The sequence below is a fragment of the Lemur catta genome, chromosome 4 (assembly GCF_020740605.2).
Source record: "Lemur catta isolate mLemCat1 chromosome 4, mLemCat1.pri, whole genome shotgun sequence".
Lineage (NCBI taxonomy): Eukaryota > Metazoa > Chordata > Mammalia > Primates > Lemuridae > Lemur > Lemur catta.
Genome location: NC_059131.1, coordinates 7,557,643 through 7,576,144, shown reverse-complemented (window position 1 = coordinate 7,576,144; position 18,502 = coordinate 7,557,643). Strand labels below are relative to the sequence as shown.

Sequence of the window (18,502 nt, the reverse complement as noted above, 5' to 3'; positions counted from 1 at the left end):
GCCCGGAAGTGGCAAAGCAGGCCCAGGCGACCCCAGGGACGGTGCTCTGGATCTGACAGCAGCCCCTGCCGTCTCGGAGTCTGTCCAGAGCAGGGCGCGGCTGGGCTCGGGGGCCTGCGCGGGGGAGCGAGGGCACAGTCCTAGGGCGGTTTCCAGGGAGGCCGGGCAGCAGGTGCACCTTGAGCATGGGCACCGCGGCCACCACTGCTTCGACAGCCACCGAGGGAGAGGACTCTGTGCCTGGAGCATGGCAGGCTGAGGGAAGGGACTTTCGGATGGTGCCGTGTGAACACGGTGGGGTGGTGAAGACGAGGCCGTGAAGAGGGAAGGCTCTGGGGAGACTTCCTGACTCAACCTCCCCCTCGCACCATGAAGCACAGTCCCGGTTCCCTCCTTCTCCCCAGGGGGCCTTCCCAGCATTCACTGGGGCTCCTCTTCCTCATTCCCTCCAGAGGGGCCCTGACTAGATCCATCTGGGATTGATGTGTTAACGAAGTGGGAAAACGCATGAAAGGTACCTGGCTTCTCCCGTCCCATGCAAGGGGTGGGCCGCAACTGCCTCATTCGACAGCTCAGAGGATGCACCGCTAAGGGCGTGGGGGGCTCAACCCCAGGCCTCTGCCATCCCAGGTCCCTGTGCCATGACCCTGGCCACTGGGACACAGATGCCCCTGGCCTGCCTTTCCCAGGAGAGCTCAGGGAGTGGTGGCCAGGAACCCCCTGGAATAACTGCCACAGTCTGATGCCCCGAAACGTCCTTAAGTGTAAGGGAGAAAATAACAACGCTTTGAGATACTTCTACAGAGCTGGGTCACCAGCACTCTTACTATTTTTAATTCATCCTGTCAAGATATTTTAAGAACCGCATGACCAATGAGTGATAAGATTATGAGGAATTATACCTGGTCATGGTTAGCATTTGGTCAGAAATCTGATAGAAGCGTACCACGTGCACAGGCCACAGTCACTCTGAACGTCAGCACAGCAGGAGGCATCGCATCGATTAGACGGTGAGGGGAGGCCTGCGGCCAGCTGCACCTTGGCCCTGGGCCTCGGGGCTCTGGGCCGGGCGGAGCTATAATATTTCACACCCTTGCTGGCAGCAGGTGTTGGAGGAGGCGGTCGGAGTGGCATGTGTCCCACTGCTACGTCAGGCTGCTGAGAGCAGCACTGCCTGGACGGTGTGGAAAGAAGTGGGGACATGACCATTGCAGGGGCCCTGAGCCTGCACCAGGGCCCACCGGAGGGTCCACACAGTGGTCAAATCCCACAGTCTGGACCAGACAGACCGGGGCTCCTGGCCTGACTCTGCCCCTTGGAAGTCGTTATGACTCAGAACCTTTGTTTCTTTGCCTGGGAAAATCCGGGATAAAAACAGAATCTCTCTCCCAGGAGGCTGTTGTGGGGGTACCTGAGGCCCTGCATGAATGTCCTCGACATGTCGGGTGAGTGGTCACCGCTGTGAACCCTCACAGGAACTTGGAGGAGGCGCAGTCAGCACCGTCTTGCAGAGGGGGAAGCTGAGCCTCTGTTTCCTGCCGGATCACCCTCGGCTGCCGACCCCCAGCGTTTCCCACCTGAGAGCTCCCACCTCCTCCATCTCCGCTGGTGACCACAGCCAGGACCGTGCTGAATTTCCCCTGAGACTTTCCCTGGGAGCCCCTGGCTGTCAGGAATCCACGGGACACCACAGGACACCTGGCACCAGGCTGGGTCTGGGAGTCACCTATGAACCCTCAAGAGCTCTTTGTATTTTCCTGTTTGTCAAACCTTAGCTCTTGCTGTGACTCCTTCCTGGAATGTGCTTCTCCTGCTTTTCAAATTGTCCGCTTTCAAGGCCCAGGTCATACCCCCTCCTCCATGAAGCCTTCCCTGATCTCTCAACCCCATAATGACTTTGCCTTCCTTTGGCCTTTGAGGGAAAGGGTGAGATTTGGGACTGACATTTCTGAGCTCCTTCTGTGTGCCGAGTGCTTTCTTGCATGCGTCATCTCTAATTCTCACCGTGTTCCTCGAGGTGAGGCGATACCCTTTCCCAGGAGCGGAAACCGAGGCTCGGGGAGGCTCACATGGCCAGGCAGGGGTAGAACTTAGTCACAGTCTTCCCCATCCGTGCTCCTCACTAGACATTTAGAATGTGCCAGGTGGGGTTAGTTACCTGGGAGTTTATGTCACATCATCCCAACCACCATTGGGGCCCCCTCGGGACAGGGTCCAGGCCTCGCTCATCTTTAGTATTATTAAAAGGTAACCTGAGGCACAATAAAATTTTTAAAGAGTTTACGTAAATAGTGATTCATCAACCAAGAAGCACCAAACTGAAGGCGGTTTCAGGCTCCACCTGGGGAACTCAAGGGGAGGGTTTTTATAGGGTGAACGCAGAAATACAGCAAAGACAATATTTCACTGTTTACAATGATGTAGCTGCCTATTTTGGCATATCTCATTGGAATGCCTCTAGTTGTATAACTGTAAGTGAACTGGCAGCTTCTGATGGGGTGAGCTGAAGTGCCCTTTTCCTTTAATATAGGCATTTACAAGAAATAGCCTAAGTTTTGCTTATGTTTGCAAATCTAGCAAGGTCAAGGTTGTTTCCACGGTTTAACTGGCTTTATCTGATTGGGGATTCTTCAGGCCTGGTCTCCATTTCAATTTTAATTTACCTTAATAGCACTAATACTACTCTATACTACGAGGAGTACAAACTGTGGGGGAAACTGTCAAATCCAGTTATGTTTTTTTTAATTAATAAACTTTTTTTTTGGAGCACTACCAGGTTCATAGAAAAACTGAGTGGAAAGTACAGATAGTTTCCATATACCCCCTGTCCCCACACATGCAAAACTGCCCCCACCCCACCCCCACCCCACTGTCAACATCCCCCACCACATGGTGCATGTGTTACAATCAGTGAACCAGCACTGACACATCATTATCAGCCAAAGTCCACAGTGTACATGAGGCTTCACTCTCCGTGTTGTACATTCTGTGGGCTTTGACAAATGTATGACATGTACCCGCCATTAAAGGATCATACAGAGTAATTTCACTGCCCTAAAAGTCCTCTGTGCTCCACCCACTCATCCCTTCCTGCCCCCTAACCCTGGGCATCCACTGATCCTTTCACTGTCTGCACAGTTTTGCCTTCTCCAGAATATCACGGTTGAAATCGTACAGTATGGAGCCTTTTCAGACTGGCTTGTTTTACTTAATGATGTGCATTTAACATTCCTCCCTGTCTTTTCATGGCTTGATAGCTGATTTCTTTTCAGCACTGAATAACATTCCATTTTCTTGATGCACCATAGTTTATTTATCCATTCACTTGCTAAAGGACATCTTGGTTGCTTCCAAGTTTTGGCAATCAAGAATAAAGTTACTATAAACATCCACGGGCGGGGTTTTGTGTGCATGCAAATTTTCAATTCATTTGGGTAAGTGCCAAGGAGTATGATTGCTAGATTGTATAGTAAGAGTATGTATCATTTTGTAAGAAACCACCAACTGTCCCCCAAAGTGGCTGGACCATCTTGCATTCCCACCAGTAATGAATGAGAGTTCCTCTTGCTCTCATCCTCACCAGCATTTTGTGTTGTGAGTGTGCTAGGTTTTGGCCATTCTAATCTGTGTGCAGTGGTATCTCATTGCTTTAATTTGCATTTCTCTGATGACATATGATGTGGAGCATCTTTTCATATGCTTATATGCCATCTGTATATCTTCTTCAGTGAGGTGTCTGTTAAGGTCTCTGATCTACTTTTTAATAGGTTGTTTTCTTACTGTTGAATCTGAAGGGCTCTCTGTATACTCTTGGTAATAGTCCTTTATCAGCTGTGTCTTTTGCAAATATTTTCTCCCAGTCTGTGGCTTATTTTCTCATTCTCTTGATGGTGTCTTTCATAGAGCAGAAAATTTCAATTTTAATAAAGTCCAGCTTATTAATTCTTTCTTTCATGGGTTGTGCCTTTGGGGTTGCATTTAAAAAAAATATCACCAAACCCTAGGAGTTTTATAGTTTTGCATTTTACATTTAGGTCTGTGATCCATTTTGTGTTCATTTTTGTGAAGGTTGTAAGGTCTATGTCTAGTTTTTTTTTGCATATAGATATCCAGTTGTTCCAGCACCATTAGTTGAAAGGAGTGTCTTTGCTCCATTGTATTGCCTTTGCTCTTTTGTCAAAGATCAGTTGACTATATTTACGTGGGTCTGTTTCTGGGCTCTCTATTCTATTCTGTTCCATTGATCTATTTGTCTGTTCTTCTGCCAGTACCACACTGTCTTGATTACTGTAACTTTATCGTAAGTCTTGAAGTTGTGTTGTTTCAGTCCTCCAACTTTGTTTGTCTCCTTCAACATCATGTTGGCTACTCTGGGTCTTTGGTCTCTCCATTTAAACTTTAGAATCAGTTTGTTGATATCCACAAAATAACCTGCTAGGTTGGGATTTGATTGATATTACACTGAATCTATAGATAAGTTGGGAAGAACTGACATCTTGATAATATTGAGTCTTTCTACCCATGAATATGAGATAGCTCTCCATTTATTTAATTCTTCTTTTATTTCTTTGATTAGAGTTTTGTACTTTTCCTCATATAGAACTTATATATACTTTTTAGATTGTATACCTAAGTATTTCATTTTGGAGGGTCCTAATGTAAATGACATTATATTTTTAATTAATGATTCCACTTGTTTATTGCTGGTATATAGGAAAGCAATTGACTTTTGTGTATTAACTTGGTATCCTAAAACCTTGCTATACTTGTCTATTAGTGTCAGGAGGTTTTTGTTATTATTGTTGATGATGATTCTTTTAGGTTTTCTACCTAGATGATCATGTCCTCTGTGAACAAAGACAGTTTTATTTCTTCCTTACCTATCAGTATATGTTTCATTTTATTTGCCAGTCTTATTGCATTAGCTAGGATTTCCAGTATGATGTTGAAAAACAATGATGAGAGTGAATGTCCTCGCCTTGTTCTTGATCTTAGCAGGAAAGCTTCAAGTTGTTCACCATTAAGTATGATTTGAGCTGTAGGTTTTGTGTAGATAGTCTTTATAAAGTCGAGGAAGATCCCCTCTATTCTTAGTTTACTGAGAGTTTTTGTTTTAATCATGAATGTGTGTTGGATTTTGTTAAATGCTTTTTCTGAATTTACTGATATGATCATGTGACTTTTCTTCTTTAGTCTGTTGATGTGAGGGGTTACATTAATTGATTTTCAAATGGTGAACCAGCCTGGCATACCTGGAATAAATCCCACCTAGTCATGTTGTACAATTGTTTTTATACGTTATTGGATTCAATTTGCTAACATTTTGTTGAGGATTTTTGCACCTATGTTCATAAGAGATATTGATGCATAGTTTTCTTTCCTTATAATGTCTTTTTCTGATTATGGTATTAGGGTAATGCTAGCCTTGTAGAATAAGTTAGGAATTATTCCGTCTGCTTCTAGCTTCTGAAAAGAGATCGTAGAGAATTGATATAATGTCTTCCTTAAATGTTTGGTAGAATTCATCAGTGAACCCTTCTGGGCCTCCTGGTGCTTTCTGTTCAGGGAGGTTATTAATTATTGAGACCTGTCCCTTCTTCTGACTGCAAGCTCAGAGTCCTCTCTGCTATACCAGCCTAGGCCTTGGGAGACTAAGTACTTGGAGAATTCGTCCAGAGAGAAGCAGAAACCTTGCCTTTTCCCAAGTCCTATAGGCCTTATTGAGCTATATGAAACCCATTAAAAAGTTAAAAATTTATTGGTACTGTTTCTTTGCTTCAAAAAATATGTGTTTAATATTCATCCCTATGGGATCCTTAAACTTGAGGGAAACTTAAATGACATTCTCAAAGGACTGGGAAAGTACGTATCTGTCAGTGGCAAAGGAGTTCTTTGAGGCTATCAGTGCGGCATTGAAACAGCACCTTAGCAAGAACTATAACATCCCAAAATGTTGAAGTGCTGGCAAAGTCTTTCTCAAGTCCCTCTGGGACTGCACACGCAGAAAACAGGTGCACACAGGCCCAGGTGCAAGACAAAATCTCCATGTCTATTTGTGCGACAGGTAAAAAGCCTCACACAGATTCACTCATTTAATCTTCACAAAAATTCTGCAGTGTAGACAATATTTTCAAGTTGCAAAACTAAGTTCAGAGAGGTTTAGAAAACGTGCTCAAGGTCACAAAGCTGGTAAGTGGTGGAGTCCGGCCCGCTTTCCACCAGCACGTGCTCCCTGAATGGAACCGAACCAAGAAATGTGACCGTCGCGAACAAGCTTGCACCCGCAGCTGGTGTTGGCTCAGGGACACCCTTTTGGGGGGCGTGTCCTCCCACTTCTGGAGGCTCCCGGGGAGGAGGAGGCGCTGGCTCACCAGGCAGCTCGCCCAGTCTCGGGGCAGCGAGAGGGAGGGAGCGCAGGCCCCGGGAGCGGGATGGAGACCAGCCGCCCGCGGCCCCCGCCGCCCAGCCCCAGCGCGGGGCCGAGCCTGGACGCCCGGCTGGGCGTTGACACGCGCCTCTGGGCCAAGGTGCTGCTCACCGCGCTCTACGCGCTCATCTTCGCGCTGGCCGCGGCGGGCAATGCGCTGTCCGTGCACGTGGTGCTGAAGACGCGGCCGGGGCGCGCGGGGCACCTGCGCTACCACGTGCTCAGCCTGGCGCTCTCCGCGCTGCTGCTGCTGGCGGTCAGCGTGCCCGTGGAGCTCTACAACTTCGTGTGGTTCCACTACCCCTGGGTCTTCGGCGACCTGGGCTGCCGCGGCTACTACTTCGTGCGCGAGCTGTGCGCCTACGCCACGGTGCTCAGCGTGGCCAGCCTGAGCGCCGAGCGCTGCCTGGCCGTGTGCCAGCCCCTGCGCGCCCGCCGCCTGCTGTCGCCGCGCCGCACCCGCCGCCTGCTGGCGCTCGTCTGGGCCGCCTCGCTCGGCCTCGCCCTGCCCATGGCCGTGATCATGGGGCAGAAGCACGAGCTGGAGACGCCGGGCGGCGAGCCGGAGCCCGCCTCGCGCGTGTGCACCGTGCTGGTGAGCCGCACCGCGCTGCAGGTCTTCATCCAGGTAAGGGGGGCGGGGGAAAGGAGGGAGCCGCCCCCGCCCGGGAGCAGACACTTTCGCCTCTGATGCTTGCCACCACCCAGAAAGTTGGGTCTCCTTGCCCTTTTTTACAAGATTTGGGGAGAGACTCGGCCAAGGTGAAGCATTGAGAGAAGTTGCCATTTGAATTCAAAATTAACTACGAAGTCCGTGTTCCTCCCACTGTTAAGAGAGTGGAGCTCAATTGTGGAAGGTATAAAGTTGCCCGGGGAGACTGTGAAAATAAATGCAGATTTCATGACACCTCCCGCTATAGCTCTGAGGGGAACCTCCCTGGTGGTGGGGTGAGGATGGGAGGTGCTCTGGGCCTCTCTTCTGATCTCCTGGTCAGGCTTCTAACCTCACTCCTCTTACCCCCCAAGCCTAGCCTCCCCCGGGCCACTCTCCCGCTGCTCTAACCCTTGGCTTTTAAAAAACCTCTTTCTTTCGCTGACTCTCCTCCGACCCTTCTTATCCTCCCAAGTGCTGCTCTACTCTCACCTCCTACCTCGCACCTTCTCTCAACACCCCAACTGCTGGGGCGCTCTCCCCCTCTCTTCTGAATTCTTTCAGCATGTGATATATTTTCAGCACTCTGTAATGCATTTTCTGAAATTGATACTCACCTTTCAGAATGTTTGTCTCTGGTTCCGCTTGTCCACAAGCCAGTGCCCTCTGGTCACTTTGCTCTGGCCATGTAGGGCGAGGTCCTGTGTGTCCAGCACTCTGGGGAAGTGGGAAAGGCTGAGGCCGCCCAGGCCTCTCCAGGCCCCTCCTGGCTCTCCGGGAGACCTGGAGGACCAAAGCCGGGACCCCTTCTCTGCCCAGGAGCTCGTGAAAGACGCGGAGGGCACTGTGTGAGCACGTCAAGACGTGGGGGGCACAGTGGCTGCATAGTGGCTCACATGCCACGTCCCTAAGTGGGGCTCCTCCTCCTCCTGATTCTAAGCTTCCTTCTGCAGCCGGAAGCCCTGCCTGCCTACAGGGTCACAGGCCCTCTCTGAAGTCCCCTTCTCCCTTTCCCTGAAGGCCCCTCCTTCGTTTGTGTCTGCTTGTCCCCCTGCTAGGCAGGCACAGAGGACCGAAGGGCCTCACAGATGGTTTCCCTCACTGACCTGCTTTTCTCTCATGAGAAATCAGAAGTCCATGGGCACAAGCAACATCTTAACATTTCATGGGCGTTCAGTGGAGCCACTTTGTTCAACCCAAGTGTTCCTGGATGCAGGGGATTGGGGGAGGGGTTCGCCTTAGGGGTAACCATGGCCAGGCTGCTCCCAGGTCTTGAGCATGTGGCTCCTCCAGTTGCTCAGGGTCCACTGAGGCCATGGAGTCATCTTCAGAACTGTGTCTCTGTAGAGCAGCTTTGCAATAAGTGGGGACTTCTTTCTGCTGAACTTGTCACCTTTCATTTCCTTAAACAACATCCCTTACACCACTGGCAGGCTCAGCCAGAGCCCCCTGGCCCATCTCTCTGAATTGCCATGAGGCACTGTCTGCAGTGGCTTTCCCTGGGGCCTTGGGGATCAACAAGGGCACCAAACAGCCAGCCACAGGTCCCTGTGAATGTGGGGGACCGAGGGTTGGGCCAGGCCTGGAGGGAAGGGGACAGGGGGGCCAAATGCCTGATGAAGGTTTATTTATTAGTTTCTTTATTTCTTTTAAAAGGAAATTGTCATTTGTTTCTGAAACTAAAGAATTTAGCCATTGTGGAGGAGATAAAAAGAGGGTGCTGAGGGTTTCAGTCAGAACTCTTTATGTTGCAAGTGACAGAAACACACCTGGAAGAGGCATCAGCCAAAATGAAGATTTGCAGCTAGGATGTGGGGGCTGCCCCTGGGACCTGGGGTCAGATCAGAGGCTCAGGGCTCCCACGGGTCCTTGTGTCTGCTGTTCATCTTGGACTCAGAAAAGGGTGTCTAGGTGTCTGTGTGTAGGGCTCACACGCACAGGTTTGTCCACAGGGCAAGAATGTGGCCAGTGGCATCCTCTGTGATAATTACATGAGCTCATGTGAAAGTGCTCAGTAGGTAGCCTGTCCTCAGTAAATGCTCACCTTCTCTTTCCTGCCTTGTTTTTCCACCTAAGAGGACTCAACAGGTCCTCAAATGGTTGCCACTCATTGGACAGCTTCTCTTTGAAGTCACAGTCCATTGTCACAGCCTCTGAGGCCAGGGAACCAGGTCAGGGGGCTGCAGGAAGGCACTCAGGCAGCTACAGCCCTTGAGATCACATCTATAAAACCAGGAGGAAAGATGGTCCCTTTACAAGCTTGAGTGTCCAAATGTCCTTTCTTTTCAGAACGTGTTTCTGTCTCATGCTGATATGGCTTGTGTTCGACGTCTGGACTATAATCTAGTGTCACAGAGCTTCTGACCCAAACCAGAAGCCACCTTGGGGGATAGTGAAGTCATTATTATAATATATCAGATCCTAGATGTGCTTAGCCTACATGCTAATGGGGTGCTTCATAGGGACATGGAACCTGCCAGTATTTTAATTATGGGTGAAGATCCTGAGAAAAGAAGAATCAAAGTTGCTGAGATGGGCTATACCCAATATTTTGGTTCACTTTGAAGCCTTTGGCCGATTTGAATCTAGCAGTTGTAACATTCTGGTTCTAAGTCCCAGAACTACTTATTGGAGCAAGACATTATCCCAAAGCTGCTGATATATGGGCTATGGGGCATGTATTTGCAGAACTACTAATGTCAGAACCAACATTTATGATCATCAAAACCAGTAATCTTTAGCCCCATGACAAGCTGGGCAGAACTTCCAGCTTAATGGGTTTTTGTGCAGATAGAATAAAGAGGCCTACCTCTTTCTACCAGGAGTGTACACTTCTACCAGAAGTGTAAATACTGTTGCAGTATGTTCAGACCCATCCGGTAACCTACCAGTTTCATCCTTTCTTTTCCAATCCTCAGAGCCCTCGGGCCTCCTGCTACAATCCCACTGGTTGCTCTCCGTGCACGAGGGACCCCTGGAAACTCTCTCATCTACTCGGGGCCCCCTAGGAAGCCCCGCCATCGCTCCTGGCTCCTCTGTTGGGTATCCTATTTTTTGCACCCCAGTTTTTCTTTTTTATTGGTTTATAACCTTATTTTGATGGAACATATGTTCTTATGATCTCTTGAGATCTGAGAAAAGGTCCACAGATGGTAAAAAGTTTGAGAATTTGCATGTCAGAAATTGTTTCTGAAATTTATTTCTATGTGACCTGTTTTATGTCCTTGGAAGCTGTCAGGATCGTCTCTTTGTCCCCAGGGTGCTAAATATCACAAGAACGAGACGTGGTGGGAATCCATTTCCATCCGTTGTCCCGGGCACCAGGCAGCCTTGCAATCTAGAAGCTCAGCTCCCCCCATTTTGGGAAAACTTTCCTGAATGTGTTTTGTTTTTACATATTTCCTCCCCTCTGTTTTCTCTGTTCTTTTTCTTTCTGGAACCCCTGCTATTTAGATGATGAGTGTCTCAAACTAATCCCAAATTTTCTTCTCTCTTCTATTTTCTTTGCTCTCTTTCTGCTTTCTGAGAATTTTCTCTCCCTTACCTTGCAGCCCTTCTGTCGCTCCCTCTGCTGGTGCACGTTCCGGGCCTGGGGCGCAGCCTATGACTGGAGCCACAGGCCCCCGGAGCTGCCCCACAGCCCTGGGAATTACCTCCACAGGTGAATGTGCTGGTGTCCTTCGTCCTCCCCTTGGCACTAACCACCTTCCTGAACGGGGTCACGGTGTGCCACCTGCTGGCCCTCTGCTCCCAGGCACCATCCACCTCTGCCCCAGGCAGCTCTGCCCCCAGCCGCCTGGAGCTGCTGAGTGAGGAGGGTCTCCTTGGCCTCATCGCATGGAGGAAGACCCCCTCCCTGAGAGGCCTGGCCAGCCTGGGGAGACACAAGGACGCAAGTCGGATCCGCAGCCTCCAGCGCAGCGTCCGGGTTCTCAGTTAAGTCCTCTGTGACCTTGCCCCAAGAGAAAGGGGTCCGGTATAGGGCCACCTCCACTAATCCCTAGCCCAGGGCCACCTCCACTAATCCCCAGCCCAGGGCCACCTCCACTAATCCCTAGCCAGTCGCCACCTCTCTCTAGGCTTCCTGCATCCTATGCCCCAGGGGAACTGTGTAAACGACAGGCTTCTTGTAGGGCGTGGTGGGCTAACTGCAGGCAGGAATGGGAGTTCCGCACATGAAACCCCTGACCTGGCCCAGGAAGCAGCACAGACGGACAAGCAGACACCTGGCCACTTTTCAATAGGTCCGGCCATGTGGATGAGCACCAGGAGAAGTTATAGTTCAGAACTGCAGCTGGGAACTGTGGACTCTCACACTGGCTGGGTCTCCAAATCCAGTTCCTGTCTAACTCTCCACTTCCCCTACCATAATATTGCTATGTTTGTTTGTTTGCTCGTTTTTGTAAGTATCTGGGAAAATGTGGCCTGGTAAGAGAAACAAGAAAAGAGAGGTCTCTTCAAGCACCTACTATAACCCAGGCACTAAAAGAGGTCTGGGAGGACTGAGTACAAGACAGGTCTCTGCTCTCATCAACACCACGGTCCTGTGCGTGGACAGAGATGTGTCATGGGCTGTGATAAGTAACACAAAGTCAGCACATGAGGTGTGGGACTTCCTTTTATAGACAACGGGCGGTCATTCAAAGAGGCAGTGTCCAGGAGTGACAGGGGAGATTTGCTTTTGAGATCTGTTGCACTCATGAGCTCTTTAGAGAATGGGCTAAACGGTGCTCCTCAAACTGATGTAAGAATGATCTGGAAAGTTGTAAACAGACTGCAGGGCCCCATACTCTGCACTTCTCCCAGGCTTCTGCTGCCACAGGGGCCACACTGGGCTAGACAGTGGGTTTGCCAGTTGGGCAGAGTAGGAGCAGGACGGGGGAGGGGTGGAAGATTGGGGGCCTGTCTTCATAGTCCGTGGGAAGGAGGTAAGAGCCTCTTGCCTCTTAGGGCAGCAGCGGTGGGGACAGGGAAGCAATGGCAGGGAGAGATGCTAAGGAGAAGCTCTTTCATAGAGTGGATGCAGGGGGAACAGAAAAGTAAGACTCTCAGGCTTATGGCTTGAGTGCCAGATGGATGGTGGTGCCGCCAGTCAATCAGAAAAAGGAGCAGAGGAGGGAGAGGCTTCCTAAGGCAGGAAAGACACAAGTTCTGCACATACGTGGTTAGACAAACAGGTGGCAATATCTAGCCCTGAGTTGGGAATATATTCTAATGGCCAGGAGGACGGTCTAGAAGCATGCCATTTCCAGGTCATGGTCAAAATGGACAGTCACCTGCAAGGTTTGAGAACAGATTCAGATAGGGATATATCCAAAAACTTCCAAGTTCCCTTCCAACCCTTGGATTCCAGGAACAAGTTAGAGGGAAATGTGTTGTCACCTCGGCATCTTTCTCCCTTGGAGATGGCATCCCTGAGAATGTGCTTGATTTCTGTCTGTCACTGTCTGTCTCTCCAATTGTTCTGTAGGGGCCATCGTGGCTGTGCATGTCGTCTGCTGGATGCCGTACCATGCCCGCAGGCTCATGTACTGCTACGTCCCAGATGACGAGTGGACCGAGTGAGTGCCGCAAAAAGGCTCTAGCTCGCAGGGAGGCCCCTGGGCTGGGCCTCGGGTCTCCATTGCTCTCCAGGGGAACCCTCAGCTGCTGGCTCCTGGGGAACTCTGGCCTGCATTCCAGCCTCCCTGCCCTGTCTGTGCCCTTAAAACTTCCCAGCTGGGTATGGGGAACAAGGCATTGTCTAGAAACCTCTCTGAGCCGGTGGGGCCCTGTGGGTGGTGGTCAGGACTGTGTGCGTCCTGACTGCAGGTTGGAGAGAAGCCCACAGGCTAGGAAGGGGGGCGTGCAGGCCATATTGTTCCAAAGAGGGAGGGAGGAAGGCTCAGGGCTGGGATTCCTGAGCTAACAAAGGCTCCTTAGACAGAGACCAGCACGTGCCCCCCATGTTATGACACGGTGGCAGCAGAGGCGAGAATTCATCATCTGCCTTTTGGACATCACTGTGCCCCTGATCACAGTGGGGGTCACACGTCCAGGAGAACAGAGAGCCCACGTAGCCTCCTGCTTCTCGGGGGCGGCCAGCAGCCCTCACACAGGGTGCAGCACCAGCCACACCAGGCCCGTCCCGCCACAGAGACCCCTGTGACGGGGAGCACAGCTGCTCAGGAAGGGTTGCGCCTTGGGGTGAGGCCACGGCTCCTTGACCACACCCGGCAGCACAGTGCTCCTGGCATCTCAGTGGGCCGGACAGGTGGCCCCCGTCAGGCAGTGGTGTCACCTTTCCCGTGCAAGTGACCAGGAGCCACAGCCGGGGATGGCAAGTCACAGAGGCTGGGTGGAGGGTGCAGCCCAGGGCAGCTCGTGGTGATGGAGCTTTGTCGAATTCACACTGTGCTTCCTGACAGCAGAAAACGGGCTTCCTCACCTGCCCGTTGGAGGAGAGGGGCCCCCTCCAGCAGGAAGGGACACTGGGGAAGTGACAGGTCCTGTAACCGGGCCCTCTGGGTCTCTCCTGCAGCACACTCTACGACTTCTATCACTACTTCTACATGGTGACCAACACACTGTTCTACGTTAGCTCGGCTCTGACACCTGTCCTCTACAACACCACGTCCTCCTCCTTCAGAAAACTCTTCCTGGAGGCCCTGGGCTCCCTGTGTCGACGGCACCGCTCCGTGGAGCCATTACCCCTGGAAGCTCCAGAGTCCCGCCCTCATGGGGGCAGCTTCAGGCTTGAGGGAGCCCCCAGAAACCCTGACCTGGATGAAATACAAGAATGAATGAGCACACAGAATGACATATTGCTCAGTCACCTGGCAGACCAGACAAGCAACTTTATCACTAATCACTCAAGCCCTGCAGTCAGGAGGACTTCCGTCTGCCCCAGCCCTGCGCCTGCTCACCTGTTAGCTGCAGGCAAGTCACGTGACCCCTCCTGGCCTCAGTTTCCTTCACCTGTGTAGCAGAGATGAAGAACAGTGCCCATCACTTAGTGCTGTCTGAGATTAACACACTTAGTACAGTGCCTGGTGCATAATAAATAACTTTTTGCTGGTTTTATTTTTGTTGTCATTTTTGCATGATTATTATTGATGTTCTCCTGTCATCCTGGAAGTCTACCATGTTCCTCTGTAGTTTCACGCTCACACATCCTATGGTTTCCTCTAATGACTCAGATGTCCTACAGATTTCCTCAAATGACAAATCCACTGCCCCAGAAGCTGGAGAAATTGCCACATCACATGAGCTGTAGTAAAATTCTCTGGTCTCTCCCAGTAAAGGGGCAGCTGTTCCCACTGACAGTAGCTGCTGCAGGCTCTGGAAACCAGTGGGCCACCAGCTTTGCCACCCCGCCTCTGCCTCTGGCCTGCGTGACGCCTGACCCACGGTGGCCAGGCCGGCCCTTGTGGCCGACGGGGAAACGGCTGTGCGCTCCCAGCCGCAGAGCAGGCGGGGCCCAGACCTGCCCTGGCTACAGTTGGATGATTTGGATCTCTCAGTTCTTGCCATCAGGGAGGGCTCTGCCTGCTTCCCCACAGGCCTTAGGCCTCCAGGCCCCACTCATATTGTCAGCCCTGCGTCTGCAGGTGATGATGCCAGAGCTGAGAAGGATTGTGGTTTGTCCTGAGTGTGGAGGACAAAACGTGGAGAGGCAGGTGAGGCAGGTGAGGAACAGGTGAGGCTGGTGAGGCACAGGTCTGTGCGCTAGGAGGGGGAAAGTGGGAGCAGCACCCAGAAGAGGAGTGACAAACTGTGTTGACATTTCCTGGACTCTGCCCGTCTCCTGAGCCCTGTCACCCAGTCTCCCCACTCCCGTGACCAGCGCCACACACACTCATCACACACACGCTCACTGGAGCCTCCTTACATTCTAGCAGAAGCTTCACAGAGCTCTCTGAGGCAGGAAAGAGCAAGCAGCAGCTCTCAACGCAAGTGCCGGTGTAGCCCCGTGAGCCGGAGCCTGGAGCGATGCCCCGGCGAGGTCTGGGTGGCCTGAGCGAGCGGGTGGGGGCCCAGGGCTTCACGGCTCGGGAGCAGGTGACCCTTGAGCAGATCAGTCTCCCCGAGTCTATTTCTTCACCTAAAAACTGGTGGGGGCAGAAAGCTCTTAAGTCATTTTAAAAAAAATTATTCTGGTCAGCAAAAGTGGATCCAAATTTGAAGCAACTTATAATCTTTATTTATCCCTCTGCATGTAAATGTCCATATGTATATGGTACAGAAATGGTAATGTGCTTGGTTATGAGGATTCTCCCAAAACCCTGCCAAGGGTTACATAATGTGCGGTGTATGTCCCATGTTACTTTTCTAAAATATAGAAAACCCTGAGTTGAAAAACACAACTGGTCCTAAGGGTTTTGGATAAGGGACTGTGGATCTGCAGTAGCTAATAATAAGTTTATAATGAGTAAATGAAATAAAGAGTGTAAAGTCCCTACCACAATGCCTGGCACATAGTAAATGCTCAATAAATACCAGCTGACATTATTGTCATCATCACCCTAGACCCAAACAGGGCAAAACCTGATAAAGCACCCCTTACTAGAGCTATAGGAATGAGGCACATCTCTGCTACATGTTACCAAAGCACAGTGAAAACCAATAGAACGAAAACTTAAAGAATAACAGATGGAGAACATGATAGATGAGCTACTTTACATATTATCCAAAAATTTCACGCAAATTCATTACGCAAAACCACAGGACTCCAAAGGCCAAGAAAGACACAAGAGGAAATGTGTTCAGCCTCAATAGTTGCTAAAGAAATGACACTTCAAACAATGATGCAACATTTTATGGCTAGCAGATCAACAAAAAATGTCAATGACAAGAGCAAAGATTGCTGCCAGTAACTGGGTGACATCAATGTGCTCCTGCCTTAGAGGGAGAGGAAATTAAATAACCCTCTTGGAAAGCAAATTGGCAATATATTTTGAAAGCCATAAAATGTTCAGAAACTTAGATCCTGTAATTCAACTTCTGGAAATTTAAGGCAATTTGCTGAAGAAGAAAAGCCCTCTCTGTGTGTGTACACAGGTTTATTGCAGCATTCTTCATTCGGACATTACGAGCAGGCACTGGACCCAGGACATAAATTAAATAGCATACCCTGTCCAGTCCTCACCGCAGCCCCCAACTATGCATACTGTTACCGCCACCACCCTTTCACACGTAGGCAATGGTAGCGAAGAGAAGTAAGGCTCTTCTCCCACTGCTTGGTAACTTGGGGATTGGAACCCAGGCGTGGGACTTGGGAGCCGGTGCTCAGTGTTTGAACCATGCTGCCCAAGAACTTGATGGCAGAAGATGATAAGTGATTAAAGCGTCCACGTTATGGAACTGAGCAAATCATACATTTGATCAAACTATCTGTTAGGCCACCCTTAACAAATATGAAGTATCAAACTTACTTAGCAACATAAATATACTGTGATGCTACTATTGCATTAACTAGAAAACACAAGAGAAAATCACATATTATGCACAAATCATATAGACACAGAAAAGAGGTCAGAATAAAGGACTTGGAAATGAAAATGGGTCTGCTAAGGAGGCACGAGTGACCCCATAACAGGCTGTCCTCTTTGCTCCCCCATCTGAGCACAGGGGTGCCCGGCATGCAGCAGACCCTCAGAAACATTGGGAGAAACAGGAAACGTGTAATTTGTTGATATAATCCTGTTTGTATAATCTCGAGGTAACTGGTAGAAATTCAGTTCCCCTTGTTGTTGTCCCAGGAGAGGACACTGAGCATTGATTAGAGAGCCAGGAGACTGTCTCTGTCACTTATTAGCTGGGTGAGTTAAGCAAGTCCATTCACCTGCTCAGGCCCCACTTCCATAGAGATCGTAACAACTACCCCTGGGTTTTAAGAATTAAATGACATTATGAATATGAAAAAAATTTTAGTGTAGTGCCCAGTGCCTAAAAGAGCTCAATGAATAGTAGCTGTGAAAATTACAGAAACATAGAAGACATTCGTGACTGCTCAGGCTCCAGGATGTGGGGAGGGGGCCCAGCAGGGAGGGGCTGTGGTTACAAATGTGTGACACATGGGATCCTTGCAGCAATGGAATTGTACCATATCTTACACCTATCAACATCAATGTGCTAGTAAAGGTACACAGAATCCTTTTGTATTTTTTTCTTACAATTGCATGTAAATCTATAATTATCTCAAAATTGAAAAAAAGACAAAAAGAGCACTCGAAGTCCTAGTACACAAGTAACCACTACACACGTTTAGTGTACGTCTTCTGGGAAAAAAATAGTAGCTGTCATTATTATAAGGGGATGCTCTAGGCTCCTGAATGCAGATTATTTTTATAATTCTACATTTAAAAATGTGAAGCCATATATTTACACGTGTGGTTGGTTGGTTCGACTGCACATGTGCTTGCTTGCTTGCCAAGATCAAGAGAGAGACCCCCAAAGTGTTAATTTCACGAGGCTTAGTCTCCCAGCCATGACTTCATCAGCGTCAGCATCCCAGGAGCCTTTTGCCAACCTTTGAACGATGAGGCATGCATTGCCCACCTGGGCTAGTTTCTTGTGGCTGCTGTAAGTAAGTGACACAAACTGTGGCTTAAAACAACAGACATTTATTCTCTCGCCATTCTGGGGGCTACCGATCTGAGACCGAGGTGTCAGCAGGGCCGTGCGAGAGCCCGGAGACTCCAGGGAGGGTCCTTCCCTCCTCCCAGGTTCCGACGGTCCGCTCGGCAAGTCTTGACGTTCCTCGGCTTGCAGGTTCATCACTCTGATCTCTGCCTTTGTTGTCACAGGAAAGTCTGCCTGTGTGTCTCTCCTCACTTATAAGGACACCATAGTGCATTAGGGGGACCCTTCACTCCCCTATAACCGCAACTTAGCTAATTACATCAGTAACGACCCTATTTCCAAATAAGGTCCTGTTCTGAGGTACCGAAGCCTAGGATTTCAACCCCTACCTCCACCCAAACTCCCCCTTCTTAGCAGGCCTGGGAGAGACCCTTTGATGGAGCGACAAGTAGAGTTAGAGTGACCTGAAATCCCAAATGAGAAAAACGAGTGCTTGCCAAAGTTTTAGAAAGAAAAGGGAGAGAAAACTGGGACGGTATATTCGGCGAATGACAAATGCACTCATAGAATTCTTGTTTCTTCTCTAGACATGAAGGGCTTTAAAAATTTGCACTGGGCTTTCCAACTGTTTTGTTCATTAAAATGCTAATTCCCTCCGAGCTGGGACGCCTGCCTAAGCTAGTAGACTAAAAAAGAAATGAAAGCTGTCCACATTGGATGCACCCTTGGTTCATGGTCTTCCCTTAAACAAAAGCTGTCTGCAGACTCTGAAGCCAGATCTAGGAGGTTTAATACAAATTTGTTTATTAAAAGTGACTTCTAAACTTTACTACTGGGACTGCCCACACTCAAGATGGCAT

General features: G+C 49.7%; 1 protein-coding gene across 1 annotated transcript; it reads left to right on the top strand.

Moving 5' to 3' along the window:
- Positions 1–6,366: 6,366 nt before the first annotated feature.
- NTSR2 (neurotensin receptor 2) lies at positions 6,367–14,136 on the top strand. Its single transcript, XM_045548860.1, has 4 exons — positions 6,367–7,055; positions 10,741–11,014; positions 12,550–12,640; positions 13,600–14,136. The coding sequence occupies exons 1-4, from the start codon at positions 6,432–6,434 to the stop codon at positions 13,859–13,861; spliced, it is 1,251 nt and encodes a 416-aa protein (XP_045404816.1). The 5' UTR covers positions 6,367–6,431; the 3' UTR covers positions 13,862–14,136.
- Positions 14,137–18,502: the final 4,366 nt, after the last annotated feature.

Coding starts and splice junctions, on each gene's coding strand:
- NTSR2 (XM_045548860.1), top strand. CDS start 6,432: ATGGAGACCAGCCGCCCGCGGCCCCCGCCGCCCAGCCCCAGCGCGGGG. Junction 11,015..12,549: donor GCGCAGCGTCCGGGTTCTCA/GTTAAGTCCTCT, acceptor ATTGTTCTGTAG/GGGCCATCGTGGCTGTGCAT. Junction 12,641..13,599: donor CCAGATGACGAGTGGACCGA/GTGAGTGCCGCA, acceptor TCTCTCCTGCAG/CACACTCTACGACTTCTATC.